The following is a 20,287-nucleotide window of genomic DNA, read 5'->3' on the forward strand; positions in this document are numbered from 1 at the left end:
TCATTCTATCACTCTGATAAACGGTACAATTTTTTTGTATTACAAGTGTTACAGGGATACATGGTGGAGGAGGAGGGAAAAGGAGGGAGGGTTGGGTATTCTCTACCATTTGGCCATGAGTGCTTCGGGAGACAACCACGAGATTGGAGCGGCATCATTGTGAGTGTTGGAAGAGGAGGAGGAGGTAGTAGCATCATCACCATTCAAAGCAGACGAGTCGCTAGAATAATTGGGCAAGATACCAGTGGTGGCTTTACCGGTAGGGGCTGCTTGATCGGTATGTGGAGCAGCATCATTCTCGATCCATTGATCAGCCACATTGGCATGAGGTTGAGCAGCAGCAGAAGAAGAGGAAGATTCATCCATCCATTGATCAGCCACATTGGCATGGGGTTGAGAGGAAGAGGAGGAAGAAGATTCATCCATCCATTGATCAGCGATGTTGGCATGTTCATTCTCTTCCTTGATTTCCTCAGCGATAAAAGGTGCAGCATCGGTATGATCAGCCAAGGAAGCATTGTCAACTTGCTCTTCCCACGATGGCACAGAGGTGGGCAATTCATCCATATGCCATTCAGCAGGAGCATCATCTTCTTCAACATCATTCTTATGTTCTTGTTGGATATCGTTGCTCAAGCCATTTTCATCGAGCTCTTCGGTGATCCAAGCAGTAGCATCATCCTCATGTTGTTCTTGTTGCTCGTTGCCACTTTCATCAACCCATTGATCGGCGACGTTGTCATGTTGTTGTTGTTCTTCAGCCATGACTTGAATCTCTTCAGCTTGCCAGCCAGTGATATCCTGATGTTGTTGAACATCGTCATCGACAGTGATTTCTTCGGCGCTGAAGCTGCCAAGGTTGGTATGATCAAAAAGATCGCTCTTGCCATCTTCAACCCAACCATCAGCTGGTGAAGCATCATCATGGGAGGCAACATATTCATCCTCGTTGGCATCGACTTGTTCAGCTTGCCACTCGCCCACATTGGAGTAATCGGTGATGTAGTTGACAGTGGCATCGTTCTCGTGTTCCTCTTCGTTGTAAAAGCCTTCGGCATCAACATGGGCACGATCGAGATCTTCAGAAGTCCATTCACCCACATTGGAATGATCCACAACGTCAGCGCTATCATCATGCCATGTCTTTGCATCCTCCATAGACACTTCTTCAGTGGACCAGGCATCCAAGCTATCATCATGCTCGCTATCATTCTTATGAGAACGTTGATCGTCATTGGTGAACCAGCTAGCATCAGCATTCGAATGTTGCTTGTTGGTACGTTGATCGTCGTTGGTGAAGTATTTAGCATTGTCATGCTTGGTCTTTTCTTGAGCAAGCTGTTCAATCTCATTCAACATGTCCTCGTTCAAATGGGTGCGTTGATCATCATTGGTAAAGTTGGATGCTGCATCCTATAATGCAGACCATCAGTAACATGCTCATCATTGTGTATGTATGTATGTATGTGGATTTACCTCATGGTCGTCATTGGATGTGTTGGATCCGGTTTGTTGAAGATTGTTGGTGGTAGCTTGTTGAATGGTCTTGGCAGCATTCATCTTGAATGGATCGGAATCAACTTGACAAGCGTTGCTACCCACACCAGCAAGATGGATATGATAATCGCCTATAATAATGATACCAAATGTATAAGACAATGATGATAATAAAGTAGAAACAAATGATAGTTACCTGGTTGTTGGCCATTGAGAGGGAAGGGCATTTCACTAGTGGTGGCACCGAGTGAAGCATCTGGTGATTTATAAAAAGTTGATTGAATGAGCGGATATTGGAACCAAATCGGGATATTCTGTCATTTACTTACCATAAAGACCGAGCCATGCCACAGCCTCTTGGTTGGCGTTTGCCAATGTAACGTTGACTTGATCCAAACCAGCAGGTGCCTTACCCCAGGCAACCAAATGCTTACTGTTCTCCTCGAATTGAAGACCTATTATACACAAGCATAAGCATAATTTGGCGGGTAGAAAAAAAAGGGATTAGGGAGTCTCGAGAGAGAGAGAGGGCTCCCCTAAATTTAAATTACCTGTGCCTGCGGGAAAAGTCACTCTAAAACCTGGTGAACAAAACGGTGGTGGTCAATGAGGGTGAACATGGTGCACGATGAGTGTGTCAACAACTCACCTTGACAGTTGTCTTCGGTTGAAGCGGCATCGTTGTGTTCTTCAAACATGGGGTTGGCGTGGACAAAAGTGCCCAGTTGTAAGAGCACAGCAGCAGCGGCTGACAAAGTTGTGTATGAGGCGAGTTTCATATGGTCAAGGATAGGATCGGGATGTTGTTGTAGTAACTTTTTGTAGGTGGAGAGACGAAAAAGAGAGAGAGGAAAATGAAAGTGAAGGGTAACAAAAGAGAAGAAGGAAAAGAAAAAGAGGATTGAGCGGAGGAGGAGGAGCAAACAAGTGAAAAGAAAGGAAACGAAAACGGTGCTCTACCAGCTTTGCAATGTTGCGCGAACACAATTAATTAGGCTCTGTGACACATCGTCTCGTTTCCTCGATATCATTGTCGTCGTACATGCTATTTTTGGATGTCGGTATGCACCCTTCACTAATCACTTGCAACCCTTTTATTTTCTATGCATAATGTAGCAGGTTGTTATGGCCATTGAATCATTGTCCTTTTCATTCATCAACCCATCATTGGATACACCCAATAAATCTCAATTAGTAGCATATCCATGGCTACCGTTGTCAATGCAACCACCATCACCACCACCACCATCATCATCACAATTACTACTACTACCATCCCCACTGATAAGCCGAATGCCTCTTTGAATGATCGCGTGGCTAGTGATAGAAAGAAGGGGATCTAGGGTATTGTGTTGATTTCACGTGTTTACGTACACAGGTACTCTTTGTCTCTTTTCTCTATCTCCAAGCCAGTCCTTTGTTTCACTCTCTCCCATTCTCTCATTGGCATCATGGGGTGGTTCTGGTTCTTGTTCCTGAACAGAATCTACCAGTCGCCTTTACTATTATCGCTGTACAAGTTTTACAAAGCCGTATTACGATTGACAACACACACAACAGAGATTTATCGCATTAGCAACTCGACAGCAGAGCGATTGGGATGGCACCAGGACAACAACGAGCATGACGAGACCGTGGATAAGGAACATGATACGGTGCCTCTTTTGAAACGAGAACCTTCTTTTCCTGATATCGAGGATGCTGCAGCCATGATCCCTGTGGACGCGGTCTATCGCATAGGTATAGAATAGGAGGATGTGTGTTTTTGTATGTCATGCACTAATACATATCCGACAATTAGATCGGTCTATCCTTTATTCCAAAGTGCTGGAGGTAGTAAAAAAAATAGGATGTGCATGCACACATGATTTGATTTTGACGTGTGTACATGATGATTAGTTGGAACGACGCGAGCTCGAATCATCCTCTTGTAACGTGGAAGAATTGACCGATGCGATCATGACAAAGAAAGCATTTCCTTTGGATGAATCTCTGAAAAGGTGCATATCCCATCTCCATCTCTATTTAATGCATCTTTTTTCTAATACGTGATCCTTGTTGTTGTTTAGACCTGCAGCATGTGTCCTACAAGCTTGTCTTTCTCGTATTGCTTCCACCTATCAACTCATGCACCTCGTCAATGAACGCGCTCATACAAAGTACGATTCTACCAATCCTCTCCATGAACAAAAATTACTCAAGGTATGTATCCTGCCACCTTTTTTTACGTACATTGCATACTCATCGATTGATTGGGCTTCTAGTTGTGGAAGTGTTTAATGCCAGATACCGAACTCGAGGCACGGATGACACGGCAATGGGGCGAGGTAACTATGACTATATACGAGAGGATCCCTTCAGCAGCTGATAGATAAGAGAATATAGATTGGATTTCAAGGCAATGACCCAGCGACTGATTTTCGTGGTATGGGATTGCAAGGATTGGATGATCTCGTTTATTATGCAAGCACCCACCCTGAATCGGCACAACAAACATTCCTCAGCTCTCGCCATCCCGTCTCTTGGTACCCATTCGCTATTGTAGGCATCAACATTTCACAATTTGCTGTTCAAACCCTACGTACACGTCAATTGCAGTATTATCTTTTCAAATATGGATGCGACAAAAAGATGTTTAGCGAGTTTTATTGTATGTTCATCTTCATCACCTCCCACACGTAATATCATTAACATCATTCATCCATTGTAGGCTACCTGTATCACAAGTTCAATGCCTTTTGGATTGCCCATGATCAGCCACGATTGACAGTGATGGAATTTGAAGCCAAATTCAAGGAATTCAAGACACAAATCAACCTCGAATTATCCATCCATGAAGCCATGCCGTTGACTGAATGGTTAGCACAAGAACAACAAAGGCAACAAGAAGAAGAAAAGCAATCTATCAAACAACATGTTGAATAAACTTTTTTATAATAAGAAATGCGCAAAAGAACACGATTTTGGTAGGTAGGGTGAGAGGGGAAGCGGAAAGGGAGGAAATGCGGTATAATACAGATTTTTTAAAAAAGGAAAAAGACGTGTGTGTGAGAGAGAAAGAGAAAGATGCAAATCTAATAAAACTGGGATTGCATGGAAATAGATGGTTGCTGTTGTTGTTGCTGTTGTTGCTGCTGCTGCTGTTGTTGTTGGGTGACGTACACAAAGGTAGGCGTGGCGGTAGGGGTCGTGGAAGTAGGCGTGCTAGGAGCGCTGTTGGTAGCAGCAGCAGCAGGTTGACCACCCATGGTGTATTGACTATTGTTCAAAAAGATGGGCTGCCGTTGTTGTTGTTGTTGCTGGTTGGATGAAGATGATGCAATATTTTGCGGTATAGAAATGCCAGGTGTAGTCGAAGTAGGAGTAGTAGCGGTGGTGGTAGTAGTAGGAGTAGATGATGACTCGGTTGCTATAGGCGATTGATCACTCTTGATTTTTTTGTTGACAGGTTTACGTGTACCATTGGCGTTGCTACCACTTTCATATCGCTGACGCTTCTTGATAATATCTGTCTTCATCGAAAGCGGTCGACGTTCATGATGTAACTTTAAGCTATCATAATCATATAAGCATTTGGTTTGAAAAGCATCAACAAGTAAATACGTACTATAAACCACAAGCATTACATAACGGGGAACCTGCCTCGTCACGTCGCCATAAGGGTGTAGTGGTAGTAGAGCAATTGGAACAAACAAGTTGTGCAGCCTCCTCTTCTCGTAAATCCTTACGTCCATTGTTGGGCTTGAGTGTCTTGGGTCGAGGAGCATTGTGTAGCTTTTGACTAGGATAAACGTGTATATATATATAAGAAAAAAGATCATAGAATGGTGGTGATGGATCACTTACTATAGACCACAAGCATTGCATAATAATTCATCATTGGCGGATCGTCGCCATAATGGAGTGGATGTTGCACCACAGTTGCTGCAAATTGGTTTTCCACCACTGCCATCACTACTCGTAGCTGCAGCCGTTGGCTTTTTTGGTTTGGGTGGTGGTGGTGGTGCATGTGTAGGTGCTGAGACCATTTCATTGGCAGATGGCATGGTCGTTGTAGGGGTTGTAACCGATGAAGATGATGCTGATGGTGGTGGAGTGTGTACTGTCATTGTTGTTTGTGGATGTTGCTCAGCTTGCATATCAGCATGATTGGGTGGATAAGAGAGTGCTCTATAATAGGATGAGTAACAATGTATACATAGACCTAAGCTTGATTCACACTCACAAATTCGTCTCACAAGGCGTAGTAGTGGTGGTTGTGGTAGTAGTAGTAGTCGTCATTGGATTGGCCATGGTGGGAGGCGATGCTGTAGAACTTGCTACTGAAGAAGATGCAGTAGATGCTGAAGTAGACATAGTAGGTGTATATTCATTTGCAGGAGGTTGATGATACAAATGAGTAGGTGACCCAGCTACTGATCCTGGCATGCTCATAAGTCTGGCAGTACCTGATGGTGGTGGTGGTGGCATTGAAGAGGATGCCTGATTATCACCCATTCCATTTACATATCCAAACGTGCCTTGTTTCAGCATTCCATGAGCGATGGGGAGTGATTGTTGCTGCTGTTGCTGATGATGCTGTCGGTTGGTTCCCATAACGGGACTAGTCGGAACTGAAAATGAAAGATGTTGTTGCTGCTGTTGTTGCTGCTGTTGCATAGCAAATGACGAATTATCCATCATCATTGGTTGCTGTTGTTGTTGTTGTGTAGTATTGGTTGATTGCATGGATGTTTGAGATGGCTGTTGTTGTTGTGGTTGCTGTTGTTGTGGTTGTTGCTGTTGTTGAGATTGTGGCAACGATGGAGGAACGGGAGATGGAAAATAAATATCGACCGGTGAATCAAAACTATCAAATGTCCATTGGGCGCTGAAACCAGATGAAGATGGTGTTGGATTATTGCCATGAGCAATAGCTTGAGCAAGTGCTGAGATACCAGATCCGTTATCGGCAGCGTTGTTGTTGGGTAAGAAATTCTGAAAATTCCCAAGCGATCCAAAGATATCATCCAATTCCACAATTTGATCGCTGGCCTGATCAGATGTAAATTGGTGAAGTACAAAGGTTTGTGGTTGCTGCTGCTGTTGCTGGTTACTGGCACTATCATAACCTCCTAGCTCAGGTATTTGGATAGCGGCTGAGGATGCCATTTGAATCCCTTGTAATTGTTGTTGCTGTTGTTGCGACTGTAAAAGTGCATTGTTGCTATCATCCATTGTCATTGGACTAGGTCCCTGTGCGCTCCAAGATGGCTCTGGTTGTTGCTGTGCTGGTGGTGGTGGTTGTGGTGGTTGTTGCTGTGGTTGCTGTGCTGGCTGTGGTTGCTGCGTTGGTTGCTGTGCTGGTTGCTGTGCTGGTTGCTGCTGATCATGTGGTATTGATACAGCCATTGGTGCTGGTGGAGGAGGTTGCTGTTCTTTTTCTTGTTGCAAGTGTTCCTGTGTCTCCTGCACTTTGCAAGATGGAGCTTGAGCTTCAGGCTTGTCATCCTTACGATTGACTCGTTTGCTGGTGGTGGTGTTACTATCCTTCAACGGCGTCAATTTCGAATTCTGATGATCCAGTTGTCGAGCGGTCGTGCGAGAAAGTTTACGAAAGGGTGCATTGGAACGTTCGGTAAGCAAATGGTGTCTGAACCAAAGACGCCATGAGAGATTTTCCAATCGAGAGCCATTTTCGAGCGAGTCTTTGACTTTGGTGCATACTCTCCAGGTCTTTGAAAGGTCTTCTTCGGAATCTAAGTTCGCAAAAGGCGAGAATGACTTGTTGCCCTTGATCTTTAGAGCAAGCGGCGCCATCAGCAAAAAGTCGAGTAGCGTTTAAACGGAGCAGAAACAAGTAAAGAACAAGCGCACAAAAACAGTTTGCGAGTATTAACGACTATCAGTGTTTTGCCAGAAATTGGTGGGATCAATCCCACTTTTCACAACCCGCAACCCCCACCATCCAGGTACCTCTCTTAGTTTTACCACCACCACCACCATTCAATACATGATGCACATGTCGATCAAACATACCACCACACATGAAATAAAATGTTGTGATAGAATCATGCCATATAATACTATTATCTTTATCTAAACACCGGGTGCTGCTGTTGCTTGTGGATTGATAGGATTACTTCCAGTGCCATGGCCCGCCTTGTGTGTACTGCAGTTTGTGACCACGGATTCCAAAAGTGAATTTCCATTGAGCATCTGCGTGGTGGCAACAAGATAATCACGACCTGATATGGCATAGAGCATTTAGCATAGGCAACACCATTATAAACAAACAAGGAAAAAAAAAACTTACTTTCATCATGTTGTGCGAGGAATCGTATGGCAGATACTTCAGTAAATGTACATCCACCCAAAAAGAAAATCACTGTTGTCTTTCCATGTTGCATGCCATGTCCTACAAGATATATACAGCAGTTTAGTATAGTGTTATCATGTTCGTGGAATAATAATACTTACGTCGTGCACGTGCCATTGCCGCATTCGTCTCAGGGCCATATTCCACTGTTTGTGTGATCTCAAATGACTTGCCCGGTAATGCACGCATGACTTCTTCATATCCACGCCATCCTTGAGTGACAGTGGCTCCTGGCATGCTGTTGTTGTTGTTGCCATTGACACCGTTGCTACCCCCATTGATGTTGCCTGTTGCCAAGGAGGCTGAACTTGATGTGCCACCACCACCCACATAGGAGAGTAAACTGACAGCACTAGCACCTGTACTACCAATACTACCTCCAGCCAACTTTTGCATAGCACATTGCACCAATCGTACACTCATAGGAGCATAGCCGGAATATACATAGGATATGTCGTTGGGATGGATTTCGTCAACGTCGTCCACAATCAATCGGAGTGATCTACGGCTTGATGCAAAGGCGCTTCGGGAAGGTGCTGATGTTGTACGTTTGGTCAAGAGCCCCAAAGTTTCCAATCGATGTAATGTTTCAATATGCTCATATCCATAGGTCTATTATACCAAGAGAGTCAATCACGTATATACGAATAAAGTAGTGTCGTCGATTCTTACTTGTACAATCTCACGCCGAAAATGATCAAATAACTTGGCTTTCAAACCTCCTTGTGCCACGGACATCAAGCAGAGTAAACGAAGCACCTGAATCAACGGCTTTTGTCGATCGATCATCTCTTCAATATAATCAGGTTCATTTGTACCATCGATGCCAGCCACAACATCTACAAAGATAAGTGTAAGTATGCATGCATTCGTTCACCCCTTCTCGAGGACCTTACTTTGTTGTACTTCAAGGATCTTGTTGAATTCCTCAGTGATGGTATAATCCATAATCTGCTCGGCAATACCAGTATCTATTAGCGAGTTAAGGACATCATCCATATAAAAATAAAATCCACTCGTATATAAAAAGAAAAAAGGATACGGATTTGGAGAGATTGGTGCTCTTGTTGTAGCTCACTGAGTCGTCCGACAAAATCACGTATTTGAGCCACCGTCTTTGCATGATGTCTTTCCTAATGGATTGAAAAAACCATCCCATCAATACACATTCATCGATACCCTTCTCCCTCTTTTCATATCCTTTACCTCGTAATTTTCATTGATTCGTTTGGCAATCTTGTTCAGCATACCACCGACCACTGCGAAATTCTGATCCCTCAATTGACTGAAAAGCTTATCCGATGCATTCAAGACGTATTTCTTCTTTTTGCCTGCTTGACTCCCTGGATTTGGCGCTGGTGCAGCACTACTACTACTTGATCCACCGACTCTGTTGACTTGGCCAGCTGCAGCTTTGTTGAGGCTGACAAGGGCTGCATCCAATTCGACATGAGCTATACCATCCTTGTGGTGTTAGTGTACATAGACCACTCTTTTGCGTGTGTGATGACTTACAATTGTTGATGGCCATTGTCTCATCGATTAATCCTTCGTATGTTAGCTGTGTACAGAGAGGGGTGACAATATCCACGTTGCGGTCAATGATGATAAGTTGATCAATGTGATTGGAAATGTTGTTGAGCAAGGAGGGTGTTCGGGATGCCGTATAACTCGATACTTCGTCGACGACCGCATGTTCACGTCGCATACGTAATAACATCTCTGCCAGTTGTTTTGCTGCATCACCTTTGCCGATAATACGTGGAAAGAGACCATAGATGGATTGCAACTTCATGAGCGATTTGGCAGCATTGTATATGGCTGTGGTATCTCCATCCTGTTTTACAACAGCAGGGTTAGTCGTCCATTTGCCAAGTTTGATATGGGGATCCTATACATACCAAATAGATTTCCTTCCATGTGCCAGGATCCAACTCCATTGATATAACATCATCCTCAAGAGGTATCCAATCCATAGCATAATCTGCAATCGTCATGCTTCCAAATACACCTTCTTCTTCCAAGACACGCTCGCATATTCTCGTTCGTTGTGGTACAAAGCATAATAAAAAGTCTGTCTTGGTGCCTTCTTGTTCTGTAAGTCGCTTTACATGATCTACCATCATCATTGTTAGCATCAGGAAAAAAAGAGAGGCCAAATGCTATCCCATCCCAATCTCTGCTTACTGGCAATGTATCGCATGTATCGTAATTTGGATCGACAAATGTAAATGACGCTGCTGCATTCGGTATCAATGGTCTCAGATGAAAGCTGGTATATCTTTTCAACTCCATGGTCCTATGTACATGCATCCAATAGTCAACATGACATCGACATCATTCAAGAAAACACCTACTTTGAATAGGGTAAAATCGGCAATCAAGCTGATAGGACCAGTGAGCTGTGGGTCAAGTACTAGACTCTTTTTCCCTCGGACCTGAATGAATGAGAGAGAAGGGAAGGGGAACATGCATAAGTGTCAAGCAAAGCATCGTGCACCATGGCCACCACGCTACCGAATCGAGGATCTGGGGTAGCTCCTTACGAGCAACTTGGCGTAATTTCTCGAGATGCAAGGGCGTGTTTCCAAGATGTGTTCCAGCCGTACTGCTCATTTTAGGAAGAGGTATGGAGTGCAAACGCGTTGAAACAAGGCCTGTGTCTCGTCTATTTTAGCTTCCGACTCACGTGACATGTCACCCAATCCACCCCACCAACGCTGCTTGATACCTCTAGATTGAACGAGGTGATAGCCAACATCTCGTTTATTTACGCATAGAACATCAAAATCCACAAGCTATGCTTCCCAATTATCATCCACCAAGTGCAACTCATTTGTTCTCATGTCATTATGATAGAAGTTTGCTATCGTCAATAAAACGTTCTCTCGAAATCAATGTTGCTTTGCTTCCACCTTTCATGTTTCATGTTGTTCTGTGGCTTCCCTTAATGCCCACGTGATTCGTATTGGTCTTCTTTTTTGCTTGTGTATCCACTCCCAACAAACAATACAGTTTCCTAAAAACGCCATCTTCCTTTCTTGTACACAAATATTTGGTGGTATGTAAACTTCCATTATTGTACAAAGTAGTAGCAAGATTATACACATTGATCGTGAGGATCACACTTTTTTAAAGACCTTCCAGCCGCCAATCATGATTCTAAGCACCAGCATCAAGCATGTAACGAAAAAGAAAATGACAGAGGAAAACACAATAGCCATGCGATAGTTGGGGACTTGAGTTTGGTTGACTATCCTGCTTGCCAAAGGTTGTCCTAAGAGAGCACCAAAGCTCCACGTAAAGATAGCCCAACCAGTGCCAACTTCAGAGCGTTCGATCCCTGCACAATCCACGATCACAGTGATCAATAGGCTATTGAACGTTGCTAATGCCATTCCATACACCACGGAGAATGCCCAAAGACTTGCTACGGTCGCCGCAGTAAACCATACACCAAGTTGCATGACGACGCATAGCAACCCAACGAATATTGCCATGTTGAAGCGGCCGATGTAATCTGCCAAAAGCCCAAGGGTGATGGAGCCAACCGAATTGAAGACAGCCATGATCCCTGTGATATTTGCGATTGTGAATGGATCCACGCCAAAACTTTGTGCATAAGGAGCGATGAAGCTTTCAGGGATCTATTATAGTATTAGCCATCATCATCATCACACGTCCTATCCACTTTGATACTTGCATAGAAAACAAAGGCGCCAATAAAGTGAGCGATGATCAAAATAACAAACTTTTTGTACTTGAACACTGAAAGATCCAGTAAAGGAATCACGGCTGATTTGGGTCTAGGATTGAGTTTAACGCATAAAATCGCGCCAATCGCACACAATACAAGTGCAATGAACCCAAATACACGAAGCGCCCAACGATATCCCACGGTCTGAAAGCATGCCGTTGCAATATTGGTGAATGCAATAGATGAAAATCCAATGCCTGACATGGATAGGCCAATTGCTACAGCTCTTTTTGATGAAAACCAGGTCATTGTTTGATTCAAGCAAGGATAGTAAACGAGAGACGATCCGATGCCTGCCAAGATCCCCTGAGTTATCCACAGCTGCCAAATCTTCTTGCCATGATGAGTACATAACATGTTAATCTTCATAGCACATACCTCATTAGTGATACTAGCAAGCATCATTGATAAGGCAGTGATCAGACCTCCTAAAGCAATAGCATATCGGTCATCCATTTTCGAGCTTGACCATGCATAGAATGGCCCCGTTATATGGCAAAGGCATGATGATAAAGAGCCTATCCAGCTTAACTCGTTCATGCTATTAGGATACACATAGGTGTTGTAGTAGTTGAAAAACACGCTCCATCTAGTAAACGAAATTAGCTATTCATGCACGTAACACTCCTACTACCTTGTACATACCCTAAGCTGATACCCGAGCTATGATGATGTTGTGGAATGTGGATGATGATGGTTAGAAGGATGTTGCTCAGTGATGTTGCGTGCAAGTATACACATACGTTCCAGCAAGGGCCTAAGGATCATACAATTAGCGTTGAATCATCTCAAAATAAAGATGCATATACCCACACAAAATGATCCAACGACAACCAACCATGCTTTCCAACCACCATCGGGTGGATCTTTCCACTCGACATCTTCTTTTGCTGTTTCATTGTTGGAGACGGTTGTCACCTCAATTGACTTTTCATCAACAGCTGTTTCACTAGCCTTTGAGCTCATTGTAACAAATTTGAAAGGAAAAAAAGACAAATCAATCCAAAGCAACAAGAACGGGACTAGAGTTAAACGCCATCGCCGCATGACCCAGATGTTTCATACCCATTGTACTACGCTATTGTGCGCTTTTCACGCATCCATCTGCCGAGTGTTAAAGGATCTACCTCTAAAAGAGGAAATACCCAAGATCATAAAAAGCGGCAGGTGAATCAAACAGGTACCAAGATGAGCCTTTCTTTTCTTCTTGATACCGAAAAGATGCTTACTTTTAATGGTCTCTCGGGTCTATCTGCGGAACAATCATCACAATAGCAGGTTAATGAAAATTAAGGAACGAAACACGCTCTAACGGCGCGTTTTTACAATACCAAAGAATTTCATTTAGGTGAGCCGACATGGTCTGTGCCACCTGCCAGGGGTCACAAAACTCCATATAGTTCAATCACCTGATTTCGACAAGTGGAACTATGCCCTTCCGATCACTTTAAGATTGTCATGTTGAATACTATGCATCATTCTCACATCCCAATAGCCGACAAAAAGAGACGACATTGAGCTACATTGCTACATCCGATTTTATTATTCATTACAAGTGATGGATGTTGATCACACTTTTTTAACGATTCTCCAACCGCCAACCATGATTCTAAGCACCAGTAGCAAACATGTAACGAAAAAGAAAACGACCGAGGTAAATACGATTGCCATCTGGTAATTGGGAACTTGGGTTTGGTTGGCTATCATGCTTGCCAAAGGTTGTCCTAAGAGCGCACCAGCACTCCATGTAAACAATGCCCAACCAGTGCCAACTTCAGCGCGTTCGATCCCTGTACAATCCAAGACCAGAGCCACCAGCAAATTGAAGAGCGTTGCATTGGCCATTCCATACACCACAGAGAATGCCCAGAGACTTGCCACGGTCGCTGCAGTGAACCATACACCAAGCTGCATGATGACACATAATAGCCCTAGGAAGACCGCCATATTGAAACGACCAATGTAATCTGCTATTTGCCCAAAGATGATGGAGCCGATAAAGCTAAAGACTCCCATAATCCCTGTGATGTTTGCAATTGTATATGGATCTACGCCAAAGCTTTCGGCATACGGTGCGATGAAGGTTGTTGGCACCTAAACAAATCATTCTTTATGTTAGTAAGTAGCCATCGTGGAAACATCTTGAATACTTGCAAAGATAACAAACGCAATGAAAAAGTGAGCGATGATCAAAATGATAAACTTTTTGTTCTTGAACACCGAAAGATCTAGCAAAGGGACGACAGCAGATGATTTGGGTCGAGGATTAAGCTTGATACATAAAATTGCGCCAATCGCACACAACACAAGTGCAATGAACCCAAGCACACGAAGTGCCCAACGATACCCCACGGTCTGAAAGCATGCTGTTGCAATATTGGTGTATGCCATAGGAGGAAGTCCCATCCCTGACAAGGTTATCCCAACTGCCAAACCAAGACGTTTTGAAAACCAGGTCATTGTTTGATTAATGCAAGGATAGTAAACGAGAGCTGTGCCAAGACCCAGCATAATTCCTTGGGTGATCCACAGCTGCCAAATCTATAAAGAACGTCTTCCTATGATGAGTATTCAACCAGCAATCTGTTAATCCCTCACACTCACACACCTCATGCGTGATACTGGCAAGCATCAATGATAAACAAGTGACCAGACCTCCTAGAGCTATAGTGTATCGATCGTCCATTTTCGACCTTAACCACGCGTATAATGGACCCACAACCTGGCGAATGCAAATGGCCAATGAACCTATCCAGCTTAACTGGGTCATGCTATTAGGATACACATTGGTGTTGTAGTAGTTGAGAAAGACACCCCATCTACATGAAAAATTTTAAAAGTCATTCGATGAGAACCTCACTATATCATCATCATCATCATCACGAGTACATACGGCTCTAGGAGCCCAGAACTATCATGTAGTTACAAAACGATTAGATGAAGTAGATCAACAATAATGGCTATTATTATGGTACACCTACGATCCAGCAATGGCCTAAAAGATTGAATGAGTATCACTGCGTGCGTCCATCATCTCAAGATGCATATATGTAACCCACACAAAATGATCCAAAGACAACCAACCAGGCTTTCCATCCGCCATCTGGCGGCTCTTTCCACTCGACTTGTTTTGATGTTTCATCGGCCACCGTGATCTCCTCCTCGATAATGGATTTCTCGTCAACAGCTGTATCACTGGCCCTTGAGCTCATTGCAAGAACAATATGAAAGAAAAAAAGAAGAACGGGGCTGGAAATGATAAACGCCATGCCTGTTTCATACCCCATTGTGTTTACCATAACATTTGTATTTGTGGGCTTTTTCGTAAATCCATCCGCCGAGTGTTTAACCATATCTTTTACCACTCCAAAAGAGGAAATCAACACGATCGTACATCTCTTGTTGATGGATTGCTGCAGGAACATCAAGAATCATGTTTTTGTCGCTGGCTACATATCAGCCCACAAGAAGACGCTCATTTAAAGAGCCATCACAGTAGCAAGTTGACAACAAAGAAAAGAAAGATACGCCTCTGTGATACCAAATACGATCCATCTTTGATAGCTCTCCCCGAAACGATCATGTGGTCGAATTATACTTTAAAGTCTATACTATCCAATACCCCATCATTGAATCAAATTAACTTTGTTGTGTATTGATCGCAAATGAAACATCCTTGTTGCTATGCTACTTGAGTAATAAAGTCGACGACACCCGTTTTATGTAGCACTGCCAATGTGCTGCTTGTGCTGCTATTCGCCGAGTATGCAATGTGTATTGGCTTTCCAGAATCATTCATTGAAGCACGTGTATTAACAATGCCACTATTGGAAGGGAAAGGATGAGCAAGCTGAATGTATGTTTTCCAATATTTGACACGTTCCCACTTACATGTGTTGCAAGATATCCTTCCTGGCAAGTGTTGGCATGCTTTCGAGCTGTACAGAATATAATGCCACACAATCGGATTTCTCAAAGACCACGGCCAACCGCTTTCCATCAGAGGGGGATAGAGCAATTTCTCGGATATGATTATGATTCATGTGTCCTGTGGGTCCTTCGACAGGTGCTCTCACCGAGTACACCTTTTCTTGTTTCAATTCTAATACCATCGTTGTTAGCTCAACCGTACCCACCTCTATTTTCCCATGTATGTATACATACCTGCAGCTGATGTTGAGTCTGTCCAATAAATCAAATGGATATCGCTTTTGCCATGCATCGAAATGAATAAATTCCTGCTATCGGGTGCCCAGCAAGCAGACTATCAATGATGAAAAAAAGTGAGTGAGAAAAGGAGACATGCAAAAGTGTGGGGTATTGAATTTTTTACCTGAACGCCAAGACCTGGAGGATTGGTCATATCCCTATACACCCAGTGTCGCGTATCCCACATTCTCGATTTGACTTGCCTGAAAAGAGATATCGATTAACTTTTGGATCCATCCATAAAAGACACAAGATGACCTACTTGTCGGAAGCAACGAATAACCAAGCACCATCAGGGCTCCATCGTAGAATCGTGTTTCCTTTTCCTTGTCGTTTTAGAGGGGTTGTTGATAATGTCATTGTGTCGTAGATCACCAAGGTTCCCTTTGTAGCGGATGTCACTGCCAAAAGATGACTTGCTGGAGTAGGGTCCCAGGCAAGAGCGCTGATAGGGCCATAGCCGGTATGACAGAGATAATTCATTGAGGGTCCATGACGATTGCAAGGTTCCAATTTGCTTGTAAGATCAGCATTGGTGACTGAGTCGCTTCCCAAACTCCAAACACAAACGCCGTTCCTATAAAGATACAATACATCAATCACCCATACTCCCAACTTGGACCTCTTTCTCTCCCTCACTTACCGACAACCCACAGCCAATGTTCCTCGTGCTCTCTTTTTCCATTCGAGACAAGTGATATTCTTCATAAAGCGATGTCGCAGCAATTTACATGTCCAATCATTATCGTCGGTGCGCTCGTACACATGAACGGTATTATCTTGATATGCAATGGCGATCATATGGCGGTGTGGATGCCATGCGAGCAGCTTGGCTGTAGGAGGTTTGCCACTAAGTTCTTCGGTGGTCGAGGCGATGATTTTGTTGACGGCTGCGGATACTTTGTCGATACCCCAATAGATGGTCTCTAGCCAGGGACTGCACTACCATGTTAGATCAACTTTACACCTACCACCCTAAAAGACATGACCTACCTGTTTCCAAACCGATCTTGTACCATATCCTTGCTATACACAACACAAGACATTAGAGAGGTACTGGCAAACAATGAAAAAAACTTACAGTCCAATAAAAGGCTGGGTTGCATATTGCGAAATGTTGGAAAGCGCATGCACGACGTCCATCGTCAATTCGTCGTGGTCATTGTCAGGATCGAGTGGTGAGGCGGTGTCGAGGTTGATGGGAGGCTGAATGGGTATCTGTTTGATCGATCAGTTACGCGTCGAAGGCACAAAAGAAAGGGTGGAAGGTGTATTTACATTGTATCGTTTTACATCAGCATCGGTTGTAACTACAAGAGGAGATCGGTATTGGTTTAGTCGATGGGAGGTTTTCAGGTATCTCTATTACGTACTTAACGCGCCCTTGTATTCTGCCACGATTTCTCCCATGGTGTTGCAATAAATACGAAAAGAAAGGGAAAGGATCAACCCAGCAACATTGTGTCGGATTTGACAAGGTCGGCGGGATAAGCCAAAAGCGACGACCATATATGCAAACAATATCACCGCCCATTATGATACAAAGGAGTGTGTTGTATTGTTGTTGCTGCTCCTCATCCTCATCATACGAACAATGCATACATATTCATACTAACGTCCCCATCTCGTGAATAAACAAAATGTCATTGTAGCAACAACAACAACAGCAGCAGCTGGATTATTTAGCACGCTACTTGCTTCTACAACAAAATCAATATTGCTGTTTTCTGATGTACCATGTGAGTTCCTTGTTTTATCTCAAACAAGAAATCCCCTGGTCCCTTTTTCTTGTACTCTTTTTCTCTCTCTCTTTCTTTCTTTTTCCTTTTATTCTGCCCCATTGTTCAACATGTCACCCGAGGTACTTGGTAATGACACAACGCTCTATCCTGGAGTTGTTCAACGCCCCACGGATCCCATTTTGCTGGGCAACCATTGGCGGGAATCAGGCGATCCCCATGGCAACGGCAACACAGCCTTTTACAGTGGACGTAGTAGTAGCAGCAACAAGGTGACGGATGTGCCTTGGTCGACTAGTAACAGCCATCACCCTAGCAGCAATAGAAACAATGGTCAGATGATGATGATGATGGAGAATCCACCTACGTCGAGTTCTGCTACATCACCCTCACCTAGTACAAAGTACGATTGGAGGATGCAGTCATTGATGCTTTGTCGACATATCATGACACGGGGTCTTGTGGATGGTATCGGAAGCGACATTGCAGTCCACGTGCCGGCCTGGGGCAAGATCTATCATCTCCACCGATTGATACTGGATCAGAACCCATATTTCAGTATGCTGCTTCAGGGCGGGTTTCGGGAAGCTACATCCGACAGTGTCACCCTTCATTTCGAAAACAGTCCATACATTACAAAAGAATCCTTTTACTTTGTCTTGCAGCAACTCTATGGAAAGCTATCCGATCCAAACATCCATCATGATAACGTCCGTCAAATCCTCGCCACTTGCTCATTCTTTCAACTGGAACACATGTGTGAATTATGCGTTGATTTCATCCTACGCACCATGAATGAGGCCAATGTCATCCTGTATCTCGACTTTGCAGACAACCATATGGTCCATGGAAGTGATCGTATCCTCAATGCCGTCTTTACTTTTCTTTGTCGGGAAGCTTATTCTATGGATATGGATCGTGTCGCTGATATTCCTATCACTTGGCTTAAAAAAGTGATCGAATCGGATGCGTTTTGGGTCCCAACGTAATGTATCTTATCGTTTACTCCCTCCTCCCATTCATGTCACTCATTCTTGCTGTATTATTTAGTGAATACGATCGCTACAGATTTGCCTATCGTGTCTTGATGAAACGTTATCAGATCCTACAACAACAAAATCAACATTACAATGTCGCAACATCGGCGGATGACCTTGAGGATGTATCATCAAATGACGAGCATCAAAAACGATCTAGCTTTGCTTCTTCACCTGTTTCATCATCATCATCATCATCATCAACCCCATCCACAACAGCAAATACACCAGCATCGGATGATGACGATGTTATTGTGGTAGATGTCGATGAGGAGGAGGATGGACAAGAGGAATTGTTGAACAACGACCTGGATGTATTTGTTGTGATCTTTACTCGATTGCTGCATTATGTACACATGACATTTGAGGAGCTGGAACAAATCCGATCGGATGTGAATCCTTTCACTGCAGATCCGCTGGTGCCTGATTCTATTCTCAAAGATGCATTATGGCAGCAAATCAAGATGCGTTCCAAAATTGAAGGATCCAGCGAGCTTGATACCACCCTCGGCTTAACAGTCTCTGAAAAAGATGCCAGCAAAACACAAAAAAAGACTTTTTTGACGATTCCTACCGATGATACCACGATTTATACGGGTGGATCCTCGCCTTCTTCTATCACAACCCATCAGCAACAACAACAACATCAGGAATCCAAACGCAAAAAGACACCCGTTTCAAATCATGATACCGAATGCAAGAAAAATGAAGAAAAGAGTTACTCGCTTTATCCACCCTTCCGATTCAGCGTTGAATTTGCCGATTTTGCCACCCTCAAATACAATGTTCGCGTGTATTCAAAGACCATTTTCTATGCAGGGTGAGCTCTTGTTCTTCTTGTTCTCCGCTATAATGTCGTCAGCTGACCACGTGATGTTTAGATCCAATTGGAACATGTATATACAAAAGGCACGTTCTCAACGTAAAGGGGTGCCCCAACTTGGTGTTTATTTGCATCGTCAATCGATCCCTTGTGGCCCTTGTAATCATGGTAGTAGTGAAGAAAGCAGGATATGCACACCAGGACTATCACCCTTTTCTTGCTATGCCGATAAGCGTAAAGTGGTCCGGACATGGTTCAAGATCTATTGCCCAGCAAGAGGTCCAAAGCATACATTGACACTCTTCCAAAGTAGCCCTGATAACTTTTCAGTGTTACAGAGTTGGGTATGTTTTCTCTTTTTACACATGTGATGATGTATGCTGATGACGACGTAATAATAGGGATGGAGAAGTACCACGCTGTGTGCCGACGAAGCTCTTTCTTCTGGGATGAATGCTGCTGCTGCCGCTGCTGCCGCTGCCACTGCCGCCGATTCAGGAGCTCTACTGACCACTGACAATACAACACACCTCACCGATATTCACCCTTCTAATGATGACACCCCCATCGCCACTACAAGTATACCCGCCACTACAAACTCCAATTTAAGATTTTCTATCGTCATGGGTCATGTATAACACAACAATGGTTACAATACCTTTTTCTCTTTGCCGCATGATGTTGTTTCTTTATTGCTTGTCATGGGGGGAGGGAAGATGCTCTGGTAGCAGATGGATGCCATACATAAAGTGATTGGAGGATGTTCTACATAGGTTATGACATAAAAACTTAATGTAAGATGGGTATCACAAGATGTGGTCTCGATTATGAAGAGTGCAACGGTTTATATAAACAAAGCAAAAACAA

The 20,287-nt window shown here is 43.6% G+C and overlaps 9 protein-coding genes across 9 annotated transcripts; 2 read left to right on the forward strand and 7 right to left on the reverse strand.

Annotated features, from left to right (window-relative positions):
- Positions 1 to 102: 102 nt before the first annotated feature.
- O0I10_004902 (uncharacterized protein) lies at positions 103 to 2,276 on the reverse strand (the record flags this gene model as incomplete). Its single annotated transcript, XM_058484951.1, has 6 exons — positions 103 to 1,413; positions 1,477 to 1,628; positions 1,694 to 1,753; positions 1,827 to 1,952; positions 2,049 to 2,078; positions 2,147 to 2,276. The coding sequence occupies 6 exons, from the start codon at positions 2,274 to 2,276 to the stop codon at positions 103 to 105; spliced, it is 1,809 nt and encodes a 602-aa protein (XP_058344450.1).
- A 672-nt stretch (positions 2,277 to 2,948) lies between these two features.
- Positions 2,949 to 4,422, forward strand: O0I10_004903 (uncharacterized protein; the record flags this gene model as incomplete). The annotated part of the gene is made up of 7 exons (XM_058484952.1): positions 2,949 to 3,237; positions 3,299 to 3,330; positions 3,397 to 3,497; positions 3,567 to 3,699; positions 3,762 to 3,824; positions 3,883 to 4,147; positions 4,208 to 4,422. 7 exons carry the CDS (start codon positions 2,949 to 2,951, stop codon positions 4,420 to 4,422), a joined length of 1,098 nt encoding a protein of 365 aa, XP_058344451.1.
- Positions 4,423 to 4,571: 149 nt separating this feature from the next.
- On the reverse strand, positions 4,572 to 7,296 carry O0I10_004904 (uncharacterized protein; the record flags this gene model as incomplete). Its single annotated transcript, XM_058484953.1, has 4 exons — positions 4,572 to 5,049; positions 5,105 to 5,278; positions 5,344 to 5,667; positions 5,723 to 7,296. 4 exons carry the CDS (start codon positions 7,294 to 7,296, stop codon positions 4,572 to 4,574), a joined length of 2,550 nt encoding a protein of 849 aa, XP_058344452.1.
- Positions 7,297 to 7,575: 279 nt separating this feature from the next.
- On the reverse strand, positions 7,576 to 10,471 carry O0I10_004905 (uncharacterized protein; the record flags this gene model as incomplete). The annotated part of the gene is made up of 12 exons (XM_058484954.1): positions 7,576 to 7,724; positions 7,793 to 7,894; positions 7,957 to 8,467; positions 8,528 to 8,694; positions 8,752 to 8,826; positions 8,898 to 8,988; positions 9,062 to 9,309; positions 9,371 to 9,692; positions 9,757 to 9,971; positions 10,043 to 10,154; positions 10,213 to 10,293; positions 10,373 to 10,471. The coding sequence occupies 12 exons, from the start codon at positions 10,469 to 10,471 to the stop codon at positions 7,576 to 7,578; spliced, it is 2,172 nt and encodes a 723-aa protein (XP_058344453.1).
- A 506-nt stretch (positions 10,472 to 10,977) lies between these two features.
- O0I10_004906 (uncharacterized protein) lies at positions 10,978 to 12,068 on the reverse strand (the record flags this gene model as incomplete). Its single annotated transcript, XM_058484955.1, has 3 exons — positions 10,978 to 11,502; positions 11,559 to 11,942; positions 11,991 to 12,068. The coding sequence occupies 3 exons, from the start codon at positions 12,066 to 12,068 to the stop codon at positions 10,978 to 10,980; spliced, it is 987 nt and encodes a 328-aa protein (XP_058344454.1).
- A 207-nt stretch (positions 12,069 to 12,275) lies between these two features.
- O0I10_004907 (uncharacterized protein) lies at positions 12,276 to 12,578 on the reverse strand (the record flags this gene model as incomplete). Its single annotated transcript, XM_058484956.1, has 2 exons — positions 12,276 to 12,369; positions 12,451 to 12,578. The coding sequence occupies 2 exons, from the start codon at positions 12,576 to 12,578 to the stop codon at positions 12,276 to 12,278; spliced, it is 222 nt and encodes a 73-aa protein (XP_058344455.1).
- Positions 12,579 to 13,181: 603 nt separating this feature from the next.
- On the reverse strand, positions 13,182 to 14,382 carry O0I10_004908 (uncharacterized protein; the record flags this gene model as incomplete). Its single annotated transcript, XM_058484957.1, has 3 exons — positions 13,182 to 13,706; positions 13,767 to 14,153; positions 14,221 to 14,382. 3 exons carry the CDS (start codon positions 14,380 to 14,382, stop codon positions 13,182 to 13,184), a joined length of 1,074 nt encoding a protein of 357 aa, XP_058344456.1.
- A 912-nt stretch (positions 14,383 to 15,294) lies between these two features.
- On the reverse strand, positions 15,295 to 17,231 carry O0I10_004909 (uncharacterized protein; the record flags this gene model as incomplete). Its single annotated transcript, XM_058484958.1, has 10 exons — positions 15,295 to 15,436; positions 15,504 to 15,714; positions 15,777 to 15,876; positions 15,946 to 16,024; positions 16,084 to 16,398; positions 16,465 to 16,758; positions 16,815 to 16,847; positions 16,903 to 17,039; positions 17,100 to 17,131; positions 17,195 to 17,231. The coding sequence occupies 10 exons, from the start codon at positions 17,229 to 17,231 to the stop codon at positions 15,295 to 15,297; spliced, it is 1,380 nt and encodes a 459-aa protein (XP_058344457.1).
- A 439-nt stretch (positions 17,232 to 17,670) lies between these two features.
- O0I10_004910 (uncharacterized protein) lies at positions 17,671 to 20,058 on the forward strand (the record flags this gene model as incomplete). The annotated part of the gene is made up of 4 exons (XM_058484959.1): positions 17,671 to 18,545; positions 18,611 to 19,417; positions 19,479 to 19,764; positions 19,822 to 20,058. 4 exons carry the CDS (start codon positions 17,671 to 17,673, stop codon positions 20,056 to 20,058), a joined length of 2,205 nt encoding a protein of 734 aa, XP_058344458.1.
- Between the last annotated feature and the right edge of the window lie 229 nt (positions 20,059 to 20,287).

The sequence above is a fragment of the Lichtheimia ornata genome (genome assembly GCF_029851405.1).
Source record: "Lichtheimia ornata isolate CBS 291.66 chromosome Unknown scaffold00018, whole genome shotgun sequence".
In the NCBI taxonomy this organism is placed as follows: Eukaryota; Fungi; Mucoromycota; class Mucoromycetes; order Mucorales; family Lichtheimiaceae; genus Lichtheimia; species Lichtheimia ornata.